Source organism: Protopterus annectens, chromosome 15.part0 (genome assembly GCF_019279795.1).
Source record: "Protopterus annectens isolate FY-2018-M chromosome 15.part0, PAN1.0, whole genome shotgun sequence".
In the NCBI taxonomy this organism is placed as follows: domain Eukaryota; kingdom Metazoa; phylum Chordata; order Ceratodontiformes; family Protopteridae; genus Protopterus; species Protopterus annectens.
Genome location: NC_056749.1, coordinates 511,448,482 through 511,461,860, shown reverse-complemented (window position 1 = coordinate 511,461,860; position 13,379 = coordinate 511,448,482). Strand labels below are relative to the sequence as shown.

At 42.3% G+C, this 13,379-nt stretch overlaps 1 protein-coding gene across 1 annotated transcript in view; it reads right to left on the bottom strand.

The window, feature by feature from the left end:
• Positions 1-13,379, bottom strand: part of LOC122789852 (THO complex subunit 2-like) — a 2,223,396-nt gene that overhangs the window by 1,128,335 nt on the left and 1,081,682 nt on the right. The window contains exon 9 of the mRNA XM_044057286.1: positions 1,575-1,706. Coding sequence (XP_043913221.1) covers positions 1,575-1,706 — 132 coding nt within the window. The remainder of the gene's footprint in view (positions 1-1,574; positions 1,707-13,379) is intronic.

Here is a 13,379-nt window from a genome sequence, read left to right as displayed (position 1 = left end):
TAAATCTACATACTATGCTATAGTTTGTTTTTTTCTGTGTAAAGTCACGTTTGTGATTATTGTTTAACCAGGCTGTCTTGACTGTTGACCAAAACAGCTTTGACATACACCCCCCCCCGTTTTTTTTTTTTTCTGTACAGCAGTGAAGTTGATTTGCATGACCTGTTTTCTGCAATCTACAGAGTTCTTTTCAATGACATCAAAATTACTCTGACTAAAGAAAAAAAGACTACTCTATGGATTATCAGGTCGAACTGTGGACATAAAATACGTGCAAGATTATTTGCCTGTAACAGCGTGGCAAGAAATATCTAAAGATGCATCTGTCAATCTCTCTCTTTCATCTCAGATGTCCTCAAGTTCAAGTAGGAGGGAGCTGGCTGAAGCCAGTGGGGGAAAGTACAGCCCTGGAAATCATGCTAGATGTGGACTACATGCATGGAGGGGAGACAACTATTTAGGACTGCAACACTGAATAGCAAGATGAACATTCTTTTATGAGGCTTCTTCCACATACACAACCTCCAAATTTTGATGACCGCTTTAACAATATTTCTATGTTAACTGGGCTATTACAACTCTGCAGAGGGCCTCAACTTTTTGTGAAATCCCAGTCTACTTTAAATGATATCATTCATGAGGACAAGACTGCTACAGAGGCAAACCTCACTACAAACAAGGGTGAAAGTTTGTCAAAATTATAAAAAAGTTTATCTGCAGCAAGAAAATTATGGGAAGATATTTTTTATATTTGTAGAATTCCCCATGGTGTGAGAAGAAACATCCAGCCAGGCTAGTGCATCTCTTCTTCCATGGTTAAGATCAGACATACCGTGCACAACTAATGTCAACCCGTTCAAAGGGAACAATGACAATATCCGCTTGTGCTCAGGTGAGACAGCAATATATCTACTTCTAAAATTAGACCTACTCAAGTGCGCAGACATCCTCAAGGTGTAATGACAAACAGAGGCTGCAGAAGGATACTGAAGACTGATGTTTATTCATCAACATTTTTTCCTCTTTTAAGGTTTCCTGTAAAATCTTCCATCAATGGGCTTTGCAGGTCTCACTTAAATCTAACAGAAAGTACAAGAGCCTACACTAATGTACAATTTTCCAAGCATAAAAAGCGCATGGAGTTCCTGACCTTCCCTTGCAGTTTTCTGAAAAGATGTTTGATGGTTTCCAAAAATTAGAGTAGCAGCAAATGAGCTAAAACATTTTAAAATGGACAGTTGAAACAAAACTTTGAAGAGCAAACAATTCCTGATAAAATGACAGCTTGACAAGAAAAATTGATGAAACATTGTGAAGGAGCTCCTTTTAATTATTCTGTTGACATTGTGAGCCAGTAATGAAGACACTCTGTTAAAAACTAAAAAGCTAACAAAAGGTCTTCTACTGGAAGGAAGGGTCATAAAGGAAACATCAGTGAAGCCAGCACACAGGAGAAAAATCAGGATTTCTTTTTAACAATACATAATGACATTTATTATGAAAGTGAAAAATGGCACCATAGTCAGAAACAATGAAAACTAATAAACAAAAAAGTAAATTGCAATTAAGATTACCTTTGTTAACTTATAATGCCACTTATGCACAACATGCCGAAAATTCTCATAGTCTAACTGGTCTGCTTTATTTCCTCCATCAAAGCCTGATGCACGTAAAATTGTAAGGAATCCTGGATAATTTCCACACTCCTAGTTATAAAAAAAAAAAAAAAAAAAAAAAAAAAATGTGATGCACAAGACATGGAAATATTTACTGCAATCGAACGTAATTACTGCAACAATAGATTTGGTTGATCCATGTCCGTATGTATCCTGTAATCCCTGGACTGGTTTGCTGCAAACATGCCTTCTTAGCAACCTTCAAAATCTCTTACAAGCACAACCTCCTCCCCTTCTCCCAAAATGCACTACTTTCTACCTCCTAATCGAGTTAATCAAATATGATGTACTAAAAAGAAAGTTTCTAACTTTAGCATTACACTGTAAAAAAAACAAAGTGTGCTGTATGCCTTTGGACTACATATATATGAGGAAAAGGGTTGTCTGTTCAGCTGTTCAGCCAAATAACACTTTCGCTATTCACCAGACCAGTGCACAGATGGTAATTTGGTAGGGGCAGGTTGGCAAATGTGCTGCAGTGTTTAGACTCCTGGAAACTTGGGAGCTATGAAACAAAGCATTTGGACTCCATTTTTACTTCCAGGGAAGTACAGAAACTACTGCACCTATTTTACTATTTAAATCAGTTTTGTTGTTTCCTACCACCAGTTTTTTCTTGTTCTTTTAAACTTGGAGGCTTTTGAGTTGCCTAATCCTACTGTATATCTGGCCTTGAAAGCTCCTCCCAGTCTCATTTTCTGTATAACTGGCCGTGGAAGCACCTCGCAGTTTTATTGCCTCTGCTCATATTACTGTACACTGACAGATGAAACTGGGTAGGCCCTCTCCTTAAGACTGTTAGAATCCTTTGCAACTGCCTTAAACTGTGCGTTCCTCAATGCTGGCTTGTCTGCCTAGAACTGCCTTGTAATTCACTTGTAGCTAGTTGATTTGCGTTGCACACCTTCTCACTTTTAGCAAACAAAAATGTCGTTTAACATAAAGAAGACTGGGACTGCAATTCAAGTGGCAGCAGAAAGGTGGCCTGGTTTGTCCAAGAAGGGAAACTCACAAGGAGGCTTAAAGTGAAATCAGTTCATTGGCCAGAGGTCTTTTTAGTTGGTTTACTCACCATTGCTATTTCTGCTGCAAGTCACTCAGTGACATTATGCAGTGTTTTGTATAGATGGAGGCACTTAGAAACTAAATTTTCCCATTAAAACTTCCCTTGTAACTTTACTGAGTTGCGCAAAAATCAACTTTTTTGGGTCCTGAGGAGCAGTGATGCACAAATGTAACATACATAGCCTGGTTGTAGAATATGCCCTCTCAGTATCCAAGTTAGCCTGCTGTATCACCATTTTCTAGTTCACCTAAAAAAGACCACATACAATGGATGGGCACTTTCCCAATTTCTCCACCACCAACTTGATAGATCTGGGCATCCAGACACAATGCAGGAATTGTCTCAAGATCACTGACAACCAAATTAATCCTGAGAAATGGATACAGTGCGAGAGACATGTAATTTCACAATGTCACTGAAGGAAAGATTCCAACAAAAAGCACTCAAAAAAAATCAGATTGTCATTAAAGCAAGCATTACAGCCACCACAGACAGTAATGACCCAACACAGACCAGCACAGCCTAAAGAACTTAAAAGCAACTTTCCTAAACCCCAAAGACCTCTTACATATTCATCCACAACAAAAAAAATCCTCAGCAACTCAAAAAGCAGTCCACCAAAACAACACCCAACACAATACACACAGCTACACCCTTTACAGCTTTGACTACTAAGCCTACAAGGCAAGATAACACACTAGCCAACATTTTAATCACAGGAGACTCTGTTGTAAGACATACAGAAGTCCTGCTGACCAGGCTGAATAAAGAGAAAATCATGGTCAGTGGTATGTATGTATCAAGGACTAGGATCTGCCAAATCATCCAGCTACACAAGTCATTAGACCACAACTACCAGTATGACTCAGTTATAGTCCAGGTGGGTGTAAATGACCTGAGATGTGACTCACTGGACTATACGAAGACAGACATTATGGAGCTCTTGGACTTTCTCCCAGGCTATGTGTCTAGCACTGAGCAGCATTCTACCTTCACCAAAGATGACGCCACAACATAAACAAAAGATGACTGACTTCCATAACTGGTTTAGTTTCCAAAGTCATTCTGGGGGGGGGGGGGATACAATATTTACCAGCATGGGAGGATATGGTCAAAAGACCACACTGCTTTGCCAGATATGGTTCTCTATACCTATCCTGTCGGGGCTTTTGAATATTGGCTAAAATATTGCCCTCCCAATATTGCCTTTTTCAGACAATGCCAAACGGAGAAACCTTCCAACATGACAAAACCATCCCAAGGAATCTAGAGGTGTTATTTCTCAATGCTAGGAGCCTGAACAAGAAGCTCCGTTCCCTCCAGGCTCTCCTCAACCTAGAGGATGTGGACATCTGTACAGTTAATGAGTCATGGTTTAAAGCCAAGGAGAGCACCCCACCAGTCCAGCATCCAACGAGACAAAAACCTTCCACACATTCAGTCAAGCTACTGCGCAGGCAGGGACCAAAGGTGGAGGGGTCTCAATCTATGTCACCAACAAACCCACTTCAGGACTAGTCAAACAGTATGATTCGCTTGACCTTCTCTACTTCCAGATTTCCACAGGCGAGGTCCTATACCATATCCTTGCAAACTATAGGCCACTCTCTATGAACCAAGAAACACTTAAGTCATACTTGGACTTACTGTAGGCCCTCACCATTCAACACAAAACAATATTCATGGAAGACTTCAACTACCTCACTATAAAGTGGGATACTTACAAAACTGGAAACTAACTGGCCTATAATTTCTGTACTACGTAAACACAAACACAGTGGACTATATAGTCAATACACCCACAAGGGTTGCAAACATACCAGGCCTTGTATTCATAAGCATGGGAGAATGCTGTAGGCCCCCCACCCACCCAATGCAGTGGCCTCTCTGGTAAGGTCAGACCACAAATATGCTTTCCTCATAATAAAAATAGTTCTGTGATCCCAGGCTAATCCCATAACATTTGGAAACTATTCTGCACTAAACTTTGTACTAAGTGATAACCTACAAAATTTCAAGTTCTCCTAAACTCTTGAGAACATAGCTGACTATGAGTGACTGTTCACTGAAACAATACAATTGTGTCAATACATGCACAAAAATGGCTTGTCAACCAGAAGGAAGCCCAAAACAAACAATAAAACAAACCATTCTGGTGGAATCCAAACAAATAGGCTGCGGCTGTACTACAACAACAACAAAAAAGTCATAGCTAAAATTAGCAAGTGTTATTTATGCCCAGTATGATACAAACAAAACTCTCATCAATCTAATCAAACAATTAAGAAGGTAAATGGTCTACCAAAGCCAAGTATGAGGTACAAAAGCCTTTGTTTATCTATACCCAAAAACTCAAAGGCAACACACAGCAGTGCGTAGAACTTATTGTAACTGGAGCCACTTACAAGCAGCAGGAAAATATAGCAAATCTGATGGCTGACAAATTCAGCTCCAGTTTTATCCCCCACTCCTGGCAGTCCCTCAGAAAATACTATCACCCCCTCCAAACTACAAAGCAGGTTCTAGATGTGATCTGTAAGGCTAAAAATGCTGCATCGATGAACCCCCAATAATATCTGGATGCCTCCTAAATAGCATGAAACATTACCTGTTGGGACCTCTTTAGCTACTGTTTAACTACAGCCTCCAGATAGGTTTTGTGCTATTCAAGTGGAGAACTGCAGCAGTTATCCCCTCTGCACAAATGCATGGCATCATTCAACCCCGGAAACTACACTACAGACCCATAAGTTTGACTAGCCTCATATGCATAGCCATGGAAATAATCATGGGATGTGAACATACAAAACATTCAAGCACTGGATCCAATTCACTTTTAGTCAAGGTTAAATTATGCCTACTCAACCTTGTGTACTTCTTTGAGAAGACCACCAAGCCAATGCATGATGGCAAAATGGTGCATACCAGCTAGCTTGACTTGACAAAGGCATTTCATACAATATTCCACTTGGGCATAGTAAACTCACGGACATAGACATAAACCCCCAGGTTACAAGCTGGACATCCAAGCTGGCTTTCACAGAACCCAGGAAGTTAGGATAGGGGAAATCACCTCCACACAGAGGCTGGTCACTACCAAAGTTCCTCAGACCTCTGTGCTGGGAATGCTTTTTTGTATTCACTTCTCAGAGGTCAAAGCCAATGTCAAGGGCCTCTGGGTGAATATGTTTGCAGATGACTGCAAATTAGGAGTCGTCACAGAATCCCGCCAAGACACTAACATCCTAAAGGAAGAATGAACACAGACAAATGACTGGTGCCAAAGCCACGGTTTAAAACTCAGCTTCATGAAATGCATAATGGTACGCTTTAGGAAGTCAACCACCTAGGAAATTACTTCACCAATAACGCACCTTTATGAGATGAACCAGTATTCAGGGATTTTGGTTTGTATGTAGATAGTAACTTGGCTGTCGACCAACATGTATCTAAAGTAGTAAGGAAGTCATTCTATGTTGCTCAACTTAAAAGCAAGGGCATAGCCTTTTGGTCCCAGGAAGTCATTGTTCCACTGCATTTGGCCCTCTTCAGTCCCATCGAGTACAGTGCCTCTTCAGTATGTACCTGACAAGGCACATGCAAAGTACAGTTGTGTACACCCACCATAAATGTAGATGTTCGAGTGTCTTCACTGTTGCAGTCATGACTGTAGGGTTCTCCCCTGCCGGCAGGCAGCTCCAGGTCGGCCAGAATCCCAAAGTCTGGGTCCGGCGTCAGCTGTTCAACCATGCTCCCTGACGTCAGAGCGCCAGGAGTACAAAGCTGACAGCCGACGCCATCTTCTCCAGTTTTTCTTGCCCCAGATGTCAGAAGGTCCAAAATGAAAAAGGTCCCAAAACCTTTGCAAATACACCTCAGAAGAATGGTGAAAAAAGGAAACACACAAAAGTAAAAATAAGAGGGGACAGGAGGGAGGGAAACCCAGACTGCAACAGTGAAGACACTCGAACATCTACATTTATGGTAGGTGTACACAACTGTACTATGTTCATCGTGTTTCACTGTTGCAGTCATGACTGTAGGGTAGAATCCCAAAGCTGAAAGAAAGGGAGGAGGTCATAAAGAGGAAGGGGCGGCTAAAAGGCCCTGCAAGACTGCAGAGGCAAAGCCTGCCCTAGACTTAGAGTAGAGAGGTAGATTGTAGTGCTTAGAAAATGTATGCACTGAACTCCAAGTTGCAGCTTCCAAAATGTCCTTGGTAGGAACTCCCCTGAGGAAGGCCGCAGAAGTGGCAGCAGCTCTGGTGGAATGAGACCGTATACTTCCTGGGATTTTCTTTCCATGGTGAGAAAAACAAAATCTGATTCCATGAGCAATCCATTTAGAAATGGTCTGTTTTGAAATGGCTTTACCTTGGGAACTTGAAGCATAAGAAACAAACAATTGTTCTGATTTCCTGATGTCCTTGGTTCTGTTCAGGTAAAAACGTAGCTGTCTGTGTACATCCAAGGAATGTAAGATCCTTTCCCCTTTATTTTGAGGAGTGGGGAAAAAGGTTGGCAAGTGTATAGTTTGATTTAAAGCCACTTTGGAAACCACCTTAGGCATGAAGGTAGGATTAGTCCTCAAAGATACTCTGTCTTGATGAAAAATAATATAAGGTTCCACAGCCATAAGAGCTTGTAACTCTGAAACTCTCCTGGCAGAGGTTAGGGCTAACAGGATGGCTGTCTTCCAAGATAAAAACTTGATGTCAGAAGAGGCAGCAGGCTCAAAAGGAGGCAAGGTTAGTTTTTCCAAAACATAGTTGAGATCCCAAGCAGGAATAGGAGATCTAGGAGGTCTTAAGTTCTTAGCTCCTCTGAGAAACTGTTGCATGAGCTTGTGGGAAAAGACGGGAGGGTCTGTATTATAATGAGTAGAAATAGCAGAGGCATGCATCTTAATGGAAGAGAAAGAGAGACCCTTATGTAAGAGATCTGTCAAGTAAAGTAAAATTAAAGTAATGTTAGGAAGAAGAGGATTAGAATCCTGAGCCTGCATCCAGGAAGAAAATCTTTTCCATTTTCCTGCATAAGATTTTCTAGTGCTAGGACGTCTGGCTTCTAAAATGACATCCATAACCTGCTTGGGCAGTAAAGAAGAAATCAAAGGCCCTGGATTAACCAGGCCGCCAGGCTGAGAGTTCTGACATGAGAGTGTAGAACCTGACCCTGATGCTGGGACAGTAGGTTCGGAGACTGAGGTAAAACCCAAGGGGACTCCAGGCATAGGTTTTTTAGAGTTGGATACCAAAACTGCCGAGGCCAATTTGGGGCCAGCAAGATTATCAACTTGGGCTTGTCCTGTTTTATCTTCAATAAAACCCGTGGAAGAAGAGGAAGTGGCGGAAAGGCATATCCAGAGAGGTTCCTCCAACTGAAAGACAGGGCGTCCACTTTCCAAGCTTCTCTGTGGAAAGTCCTGGTACAAAAAGTCTGTAGTTGATGATTGAGATGGGATGCAAACAGGTCTATGTGAGGACATCCTCAAACTGCTGTTATCATCCTGAAAATTTTGGTGTCCAGCATCCACTCGTGTGGATCTGAAGGATTTCTGCTCAGACTGTCTGCCAGGAAGTTTTGTTTCCCTGGTAGAAACTGAGCTTGAAGATCCACATTGCAAGCTAGAGCTGTGTTCCATAGATCCATGGCTAGTCTGCAAAGGGGGTAGGAATGAGATCCCCCTTGCTTGTTTATGTACCACATAACTGTGGTGTTGTCTGTCCGTATTAACAGTTGTCCTGGTTGTAAAAGATTCCTGAAGGCCAATAGAGCTTTCTGAATGGCTAACATTTCCTTTAAATTGATATGCAGGTGCTTCTGATCCTTTGTCCAAAGGCCCTGCAAACAATTGCCCTGAAAATGGGCTCCCCCAAGCATAATCCGAGGTGTCCGTGGTTAGAATCTGAGAGGCAGGAGGCAGACGGAAGGGCTTCCCTTTGTTTACAGAACATGCCCTGGACCACCAAAGAAATTCCTTTTGAAGGCAAGGAAGGACGGAGATCAGTATGTCTAAACTGTGGCAATGCTGAGACCATACACTTTTTAGGTACCACTGTATTTTCCTCATGTGTAGTCTTGCATATGGTACGAGAAGGATGCAGGAGGCCATGTAACCCAAAGCCTGCAGGAATTTCCTTGAAGATAGATGAGTTAAAGTTGCCAAGGTTCTGAAAGTTGAAGCCAGCTGTAACTGTTTTTCGGATGTCAAAAATGCCATCTGGGTTGTGGTGTTTAGAAGAGCACCCAGAAAAGTTATTTGTTGTGATGGTATCAAATTTGACTTTCTTATGTTTACAGAGAATCCCAGGAACTTGAGGAGGTTCTGTACAAATTCTAGATGCTGGAGTAAGACATCCTTGCTGTCTGCCTGAATTAGACAATCGTCCAGATAAGGGTAAATTTGAATTCCCTTGAGTCTGCAGAAAGCTACTACTGGAGCCAGGCATTTGGTGAAGACCCTGGGTGCAGCAGATAACCCAAAGGGCAGCACAGAGAATTGAAAGTGCCTCGATCCGGCTTTGTACCTGAGGTATTTTCTGCGATCCTGCCCGATGGGAATGTGTAAATATGCCTCCTTTAAATCCAAAGTTACCATCCATGCATTTTTGGACAGCATTGGAAGTAGCTGCTGTAGAGTTAGCATCTTGAATTTTGGAATCTCTAGAAAGGTGTTCAAGACCGACAGATCCAGAATGGGTCTCCATGAGTTTTGCTTCTTGGGACTAGAAAAAGCCTTGAATAAAAACCTTTTCCCATCTCTGAAAGAGGAACCAGTTCTATGGCATTTATAGCCAAAAGAGCTTCCACCTGGTTTAAGGCCTCCGTCCATTGATGCTTTGGAAGGTCTGGCCATCCGCTTGGCCTTGGCAAGGTATGAAAATGGAATTTGTAACCTCTTAAAACCACATCCAAAACCTATTTGTCTTGGGTTATTTGAGTCCAATTTTGATAAAAAAGAGAGAGTTTTCCTCCTAGAGGGGCTTCCAGGCAAGAAGTTCCTGTAGCCCAACAGAGGGAGTCATTGAGTTTGTTTCCTTTGAGATTGCGACCTATCCTCTCCTCCCCTAGGGGTGGAAGCAGTCCACTGTCTTGGTCTATAAGCAGCTTGCGTTTGAGGCCTCCCTCTGGAACGTCTATATCTACCCCTCTGAGGCCTGTCAGAAGTGGGAAGGACCAATTTTTTGAAGGCCAACTCCTGCTAAATCTAGGAGGCTGTACTTGTAAGAAATCTTTAACTGTTTGCATGGATTTCGCCTTATCCTCCATCTTTTTAATCACCTCTTCAGCTTTTGATCCAAACAAAACATCATGCTGAACAGGAGCATCCAATAATTTAGCCTTTACTTGATCAGGTAAATTTTGTTCCTTTAGCCATGCATGCCTTCTAATGACTGTGCCAGAGGCCGCAGCCCTACAAGAAGCCTCCAAGGCATCAAATTCACAGTGTAAACCATGCTTCCCAACTTGTTCAGTGGCGTGCAATAAGTCATGTAATTCCTTATCATCTGCACAGGCAGAAATGGAAGTAAGCTTTTGTTTTAAGACAGACAATAGAAATTGCTGGTATTTAAACATATAAAACTGACAGTTTAAAGCCCTAATGGACAAAGTAGCAGAAGTGTACACCTTTTTGCCCCATCTTTCTAAGGATCGAGAATCCTTTTCAGTAGGAATGGGATTTTTGGCAAAAGCGGCCTTAACTCCCTTAGGACCCTGAGAAATGGTTTCAGGGTCAGCAGAAGGGTTCTTGTATAAAAACTGATGAGAATCAGGAACCCTGTAATATCCATCAGGCTTAACAGGAGCAGGAGGAAGAGAGTCAGGGGTTAAGTTAGCCTCCGAAAAGGCATCATCCACAATATCCAAAATAGGAGGAATAGCCAGGGGTCTATGTTGGGGGGGAAGAAGAAGAAATTCCCTCAGTCTTTTCTTGGATTCCGAAAACTCCTGTCCTTCCCAGTGGAAATGTTCCCTCATTTCATGTAAAGTTTCCCCAAAAGAGAAATCCTCAGGGGAAGAAGCAGAAGGAATTGATTCTTCAGCATCAGAATCCTCATAAGGAGGGAAAGAATATTCCTGATCAGAAGAAGAAACTGAGGAAACAGAAGCCTTATCAGAGGAATCATAAGAAACATCCTGCCTTGGCCTTTTGTCTGGAGGGGGATGAGAACCCCTAATCATAGTAATTAAATCCTCTGCCATCTTGAGTAATTGTTTCTGTGACTTGGGAGCCAGTTCAGAAGAGGCCTGTGTAGAAGTCTTTGATTTTGAAGGAGTCTTTGCCTTTGTCTTTGGCTTTGTCTTTATTAGTAGCTGAGTAGGCCTGAAAACCCCTTCGGAAGCCGGTACCTGCACAGCGGCTCCGGACCCATCCGAAGGAGCACTGTCCGAAGGTCCTGCAACAGAAATATGTAAAGGCCTGGTTGGCTCCTCATGAGAGTCCGTTTCGGCTGTCAGTTCTGAAATGGCCGACGACAGGGGCTGCAAAAGCGCCTCACTGATGACGGCCGAACCTGAAGCTGGCTCCGCTTGTGCGCTATCATCAGATTTGGACCTCGGAGGCCTGTCTTTATCCTTGCGACGTTTGTGAACTCCGGTAACCGGGACTGTATCCGATGACATTTTGTAGTTAAAGCGCCTACCGAAGTAATGAAAAGCAAAATCGTACCTTCGCTTAATTGTACGTTGATTGAATCTAGCACAAAACCGACAGCTAGCTACGTCGTGGTCAGGGCCCAAGCAAGGAATACAGCAAGAATGAAAATCCTTATGAGGTATTTGCTTCCCACATGAAATACAATTATTAACTTTTTATGACATCGGAGTGGAACAAGAAAAAAGTTTCCCCAACAGGATACTTAGCTTTGAGTGGAGAAGAAAGTCTTCGGACCGAAGTATATCAGTAAAATTCGTCAGGAGTCAGCCGACCGGCACTTGCGAACTGCTATCACCGCACGGCAAGAAATACTGGAGAAGATGGCGTCGGCTGTCAGCTTTGTACTCCTGGCGCTCTGACGTCAGGGAGCATGGTTGAACAGCCGACGCCGGACCCGGACTTTGGGATTCTGGCCGACCTGGAGCTGCCTGCCGGCAGGGGAGAACCCTACAGTCATGACTGCAACAGTGAAACACGATGAACATCAACTGCAACACACACACATTCCTCACAAAAAAAAATACAAGGAGTAAAACAGTATGTCCTATGCAGATCACCACAAAGCCTTATCTCCATACTCTTTCCTGCAGGCTGTTGAGAGGCAATCTTTGCTTAACATACAAGGTATCCTCCTTGGATCCCACTCTAATGGACCTTTTGCATATCTACAAAATAAAGATCATCAGAATTACTCAGTCTTGAGATTTCTGCAACATAAATAGGACATTTTGGAGGAACAGATATGTGTCTCAGGGAATTTGCCTTCTCTGGAAAAGGACTTCTCAACTATATGAAGCACAGGTCTTACCTAAATTTATTCAAGAGAAACCTGGACCAGTGGATGAGAAATCAGAAACACACTCTCTGGGTCTAGCACCTATGTCTCTAATGGAGACACGCAGCTTGTTAAGCTTGCCCTATCTTACACATACTCCTTAAATAACCTCCACGGCACATACACTTGTGGGATACATTTTGGATGGCCTGACCTAAAGGCCCTAGTGGCTGTCATCCTAGTATACACCTATGACAAGGATCAATCTGCTTTATCTACATTGATCTAGCCTGCGCACTGTAGTCCTTGTACTGAGACCCCAACAGAACAGATTGAGTAGTTTCAAGATAAAATGCCCCAAAAAAGTTGCTTTTACCCCTTGAAGCAATATCAAGTCTGCACTGTTTACTACATGTATGTAATGTCATACATACAAAGATTAGTAAAAAAAAGTGATGCTGAAGTTGCTACTGATCTGGTAGAATGAGCTTCTAGTGTGACTTACAGACATTACTGAAGAACAACTGAAGGCAATACAGTCTAACAGTCACCAAGACAATGTTACCATTGTATCCCATTTTGCCTACCTGTTAGGAGCAAATGATACAAATAAGCAAACATATTTTCCTGTGTTCTTAGTGCAGTCTTAGTAGAAGCAGAGTCGCCTACAGAAATCCAAGCAATACAATTTAAATTCTCCTCTGTTCAAATCACTGGAAGATTTAATGTCCAACTTAGACTGAGATCTAATGCAACCTTGGGCATAAAGGTTGGATGAATACCAAGTACCACTCTATTGTTGTGGAAAATAATGTAAGGTAGCTTTGGGGAAAGATCATGGAATTCAGACAAACTTAGTTGAAGTGACAGCAGCAAAAATAAGGTGGTCTAAGAGAGAACTTTAGGTCAGCTTTGGCTGCAGAGGTGAAGTCAGTTTTTTTAAGTCCCATGGCAGTGCAGGGTTCATGTATGGGGGCCTGGACAAAAACAGTCCTCTTAGGAACATCTTACATACACATTCTGAAACCAAGGATTACTGACAGACCTTGGTGGTGTCTCAAAATGGCAGCCAAAGGAACTTTTATTGTAGAAAACATACTCCCTTATCAAACAAATCCACTAAGAACACAAGAAATGAGGATACTGGAACAGTAAATGGGTCCAGTCTCTGCTAGGCTATACATAAGGTAAATCTGAACCT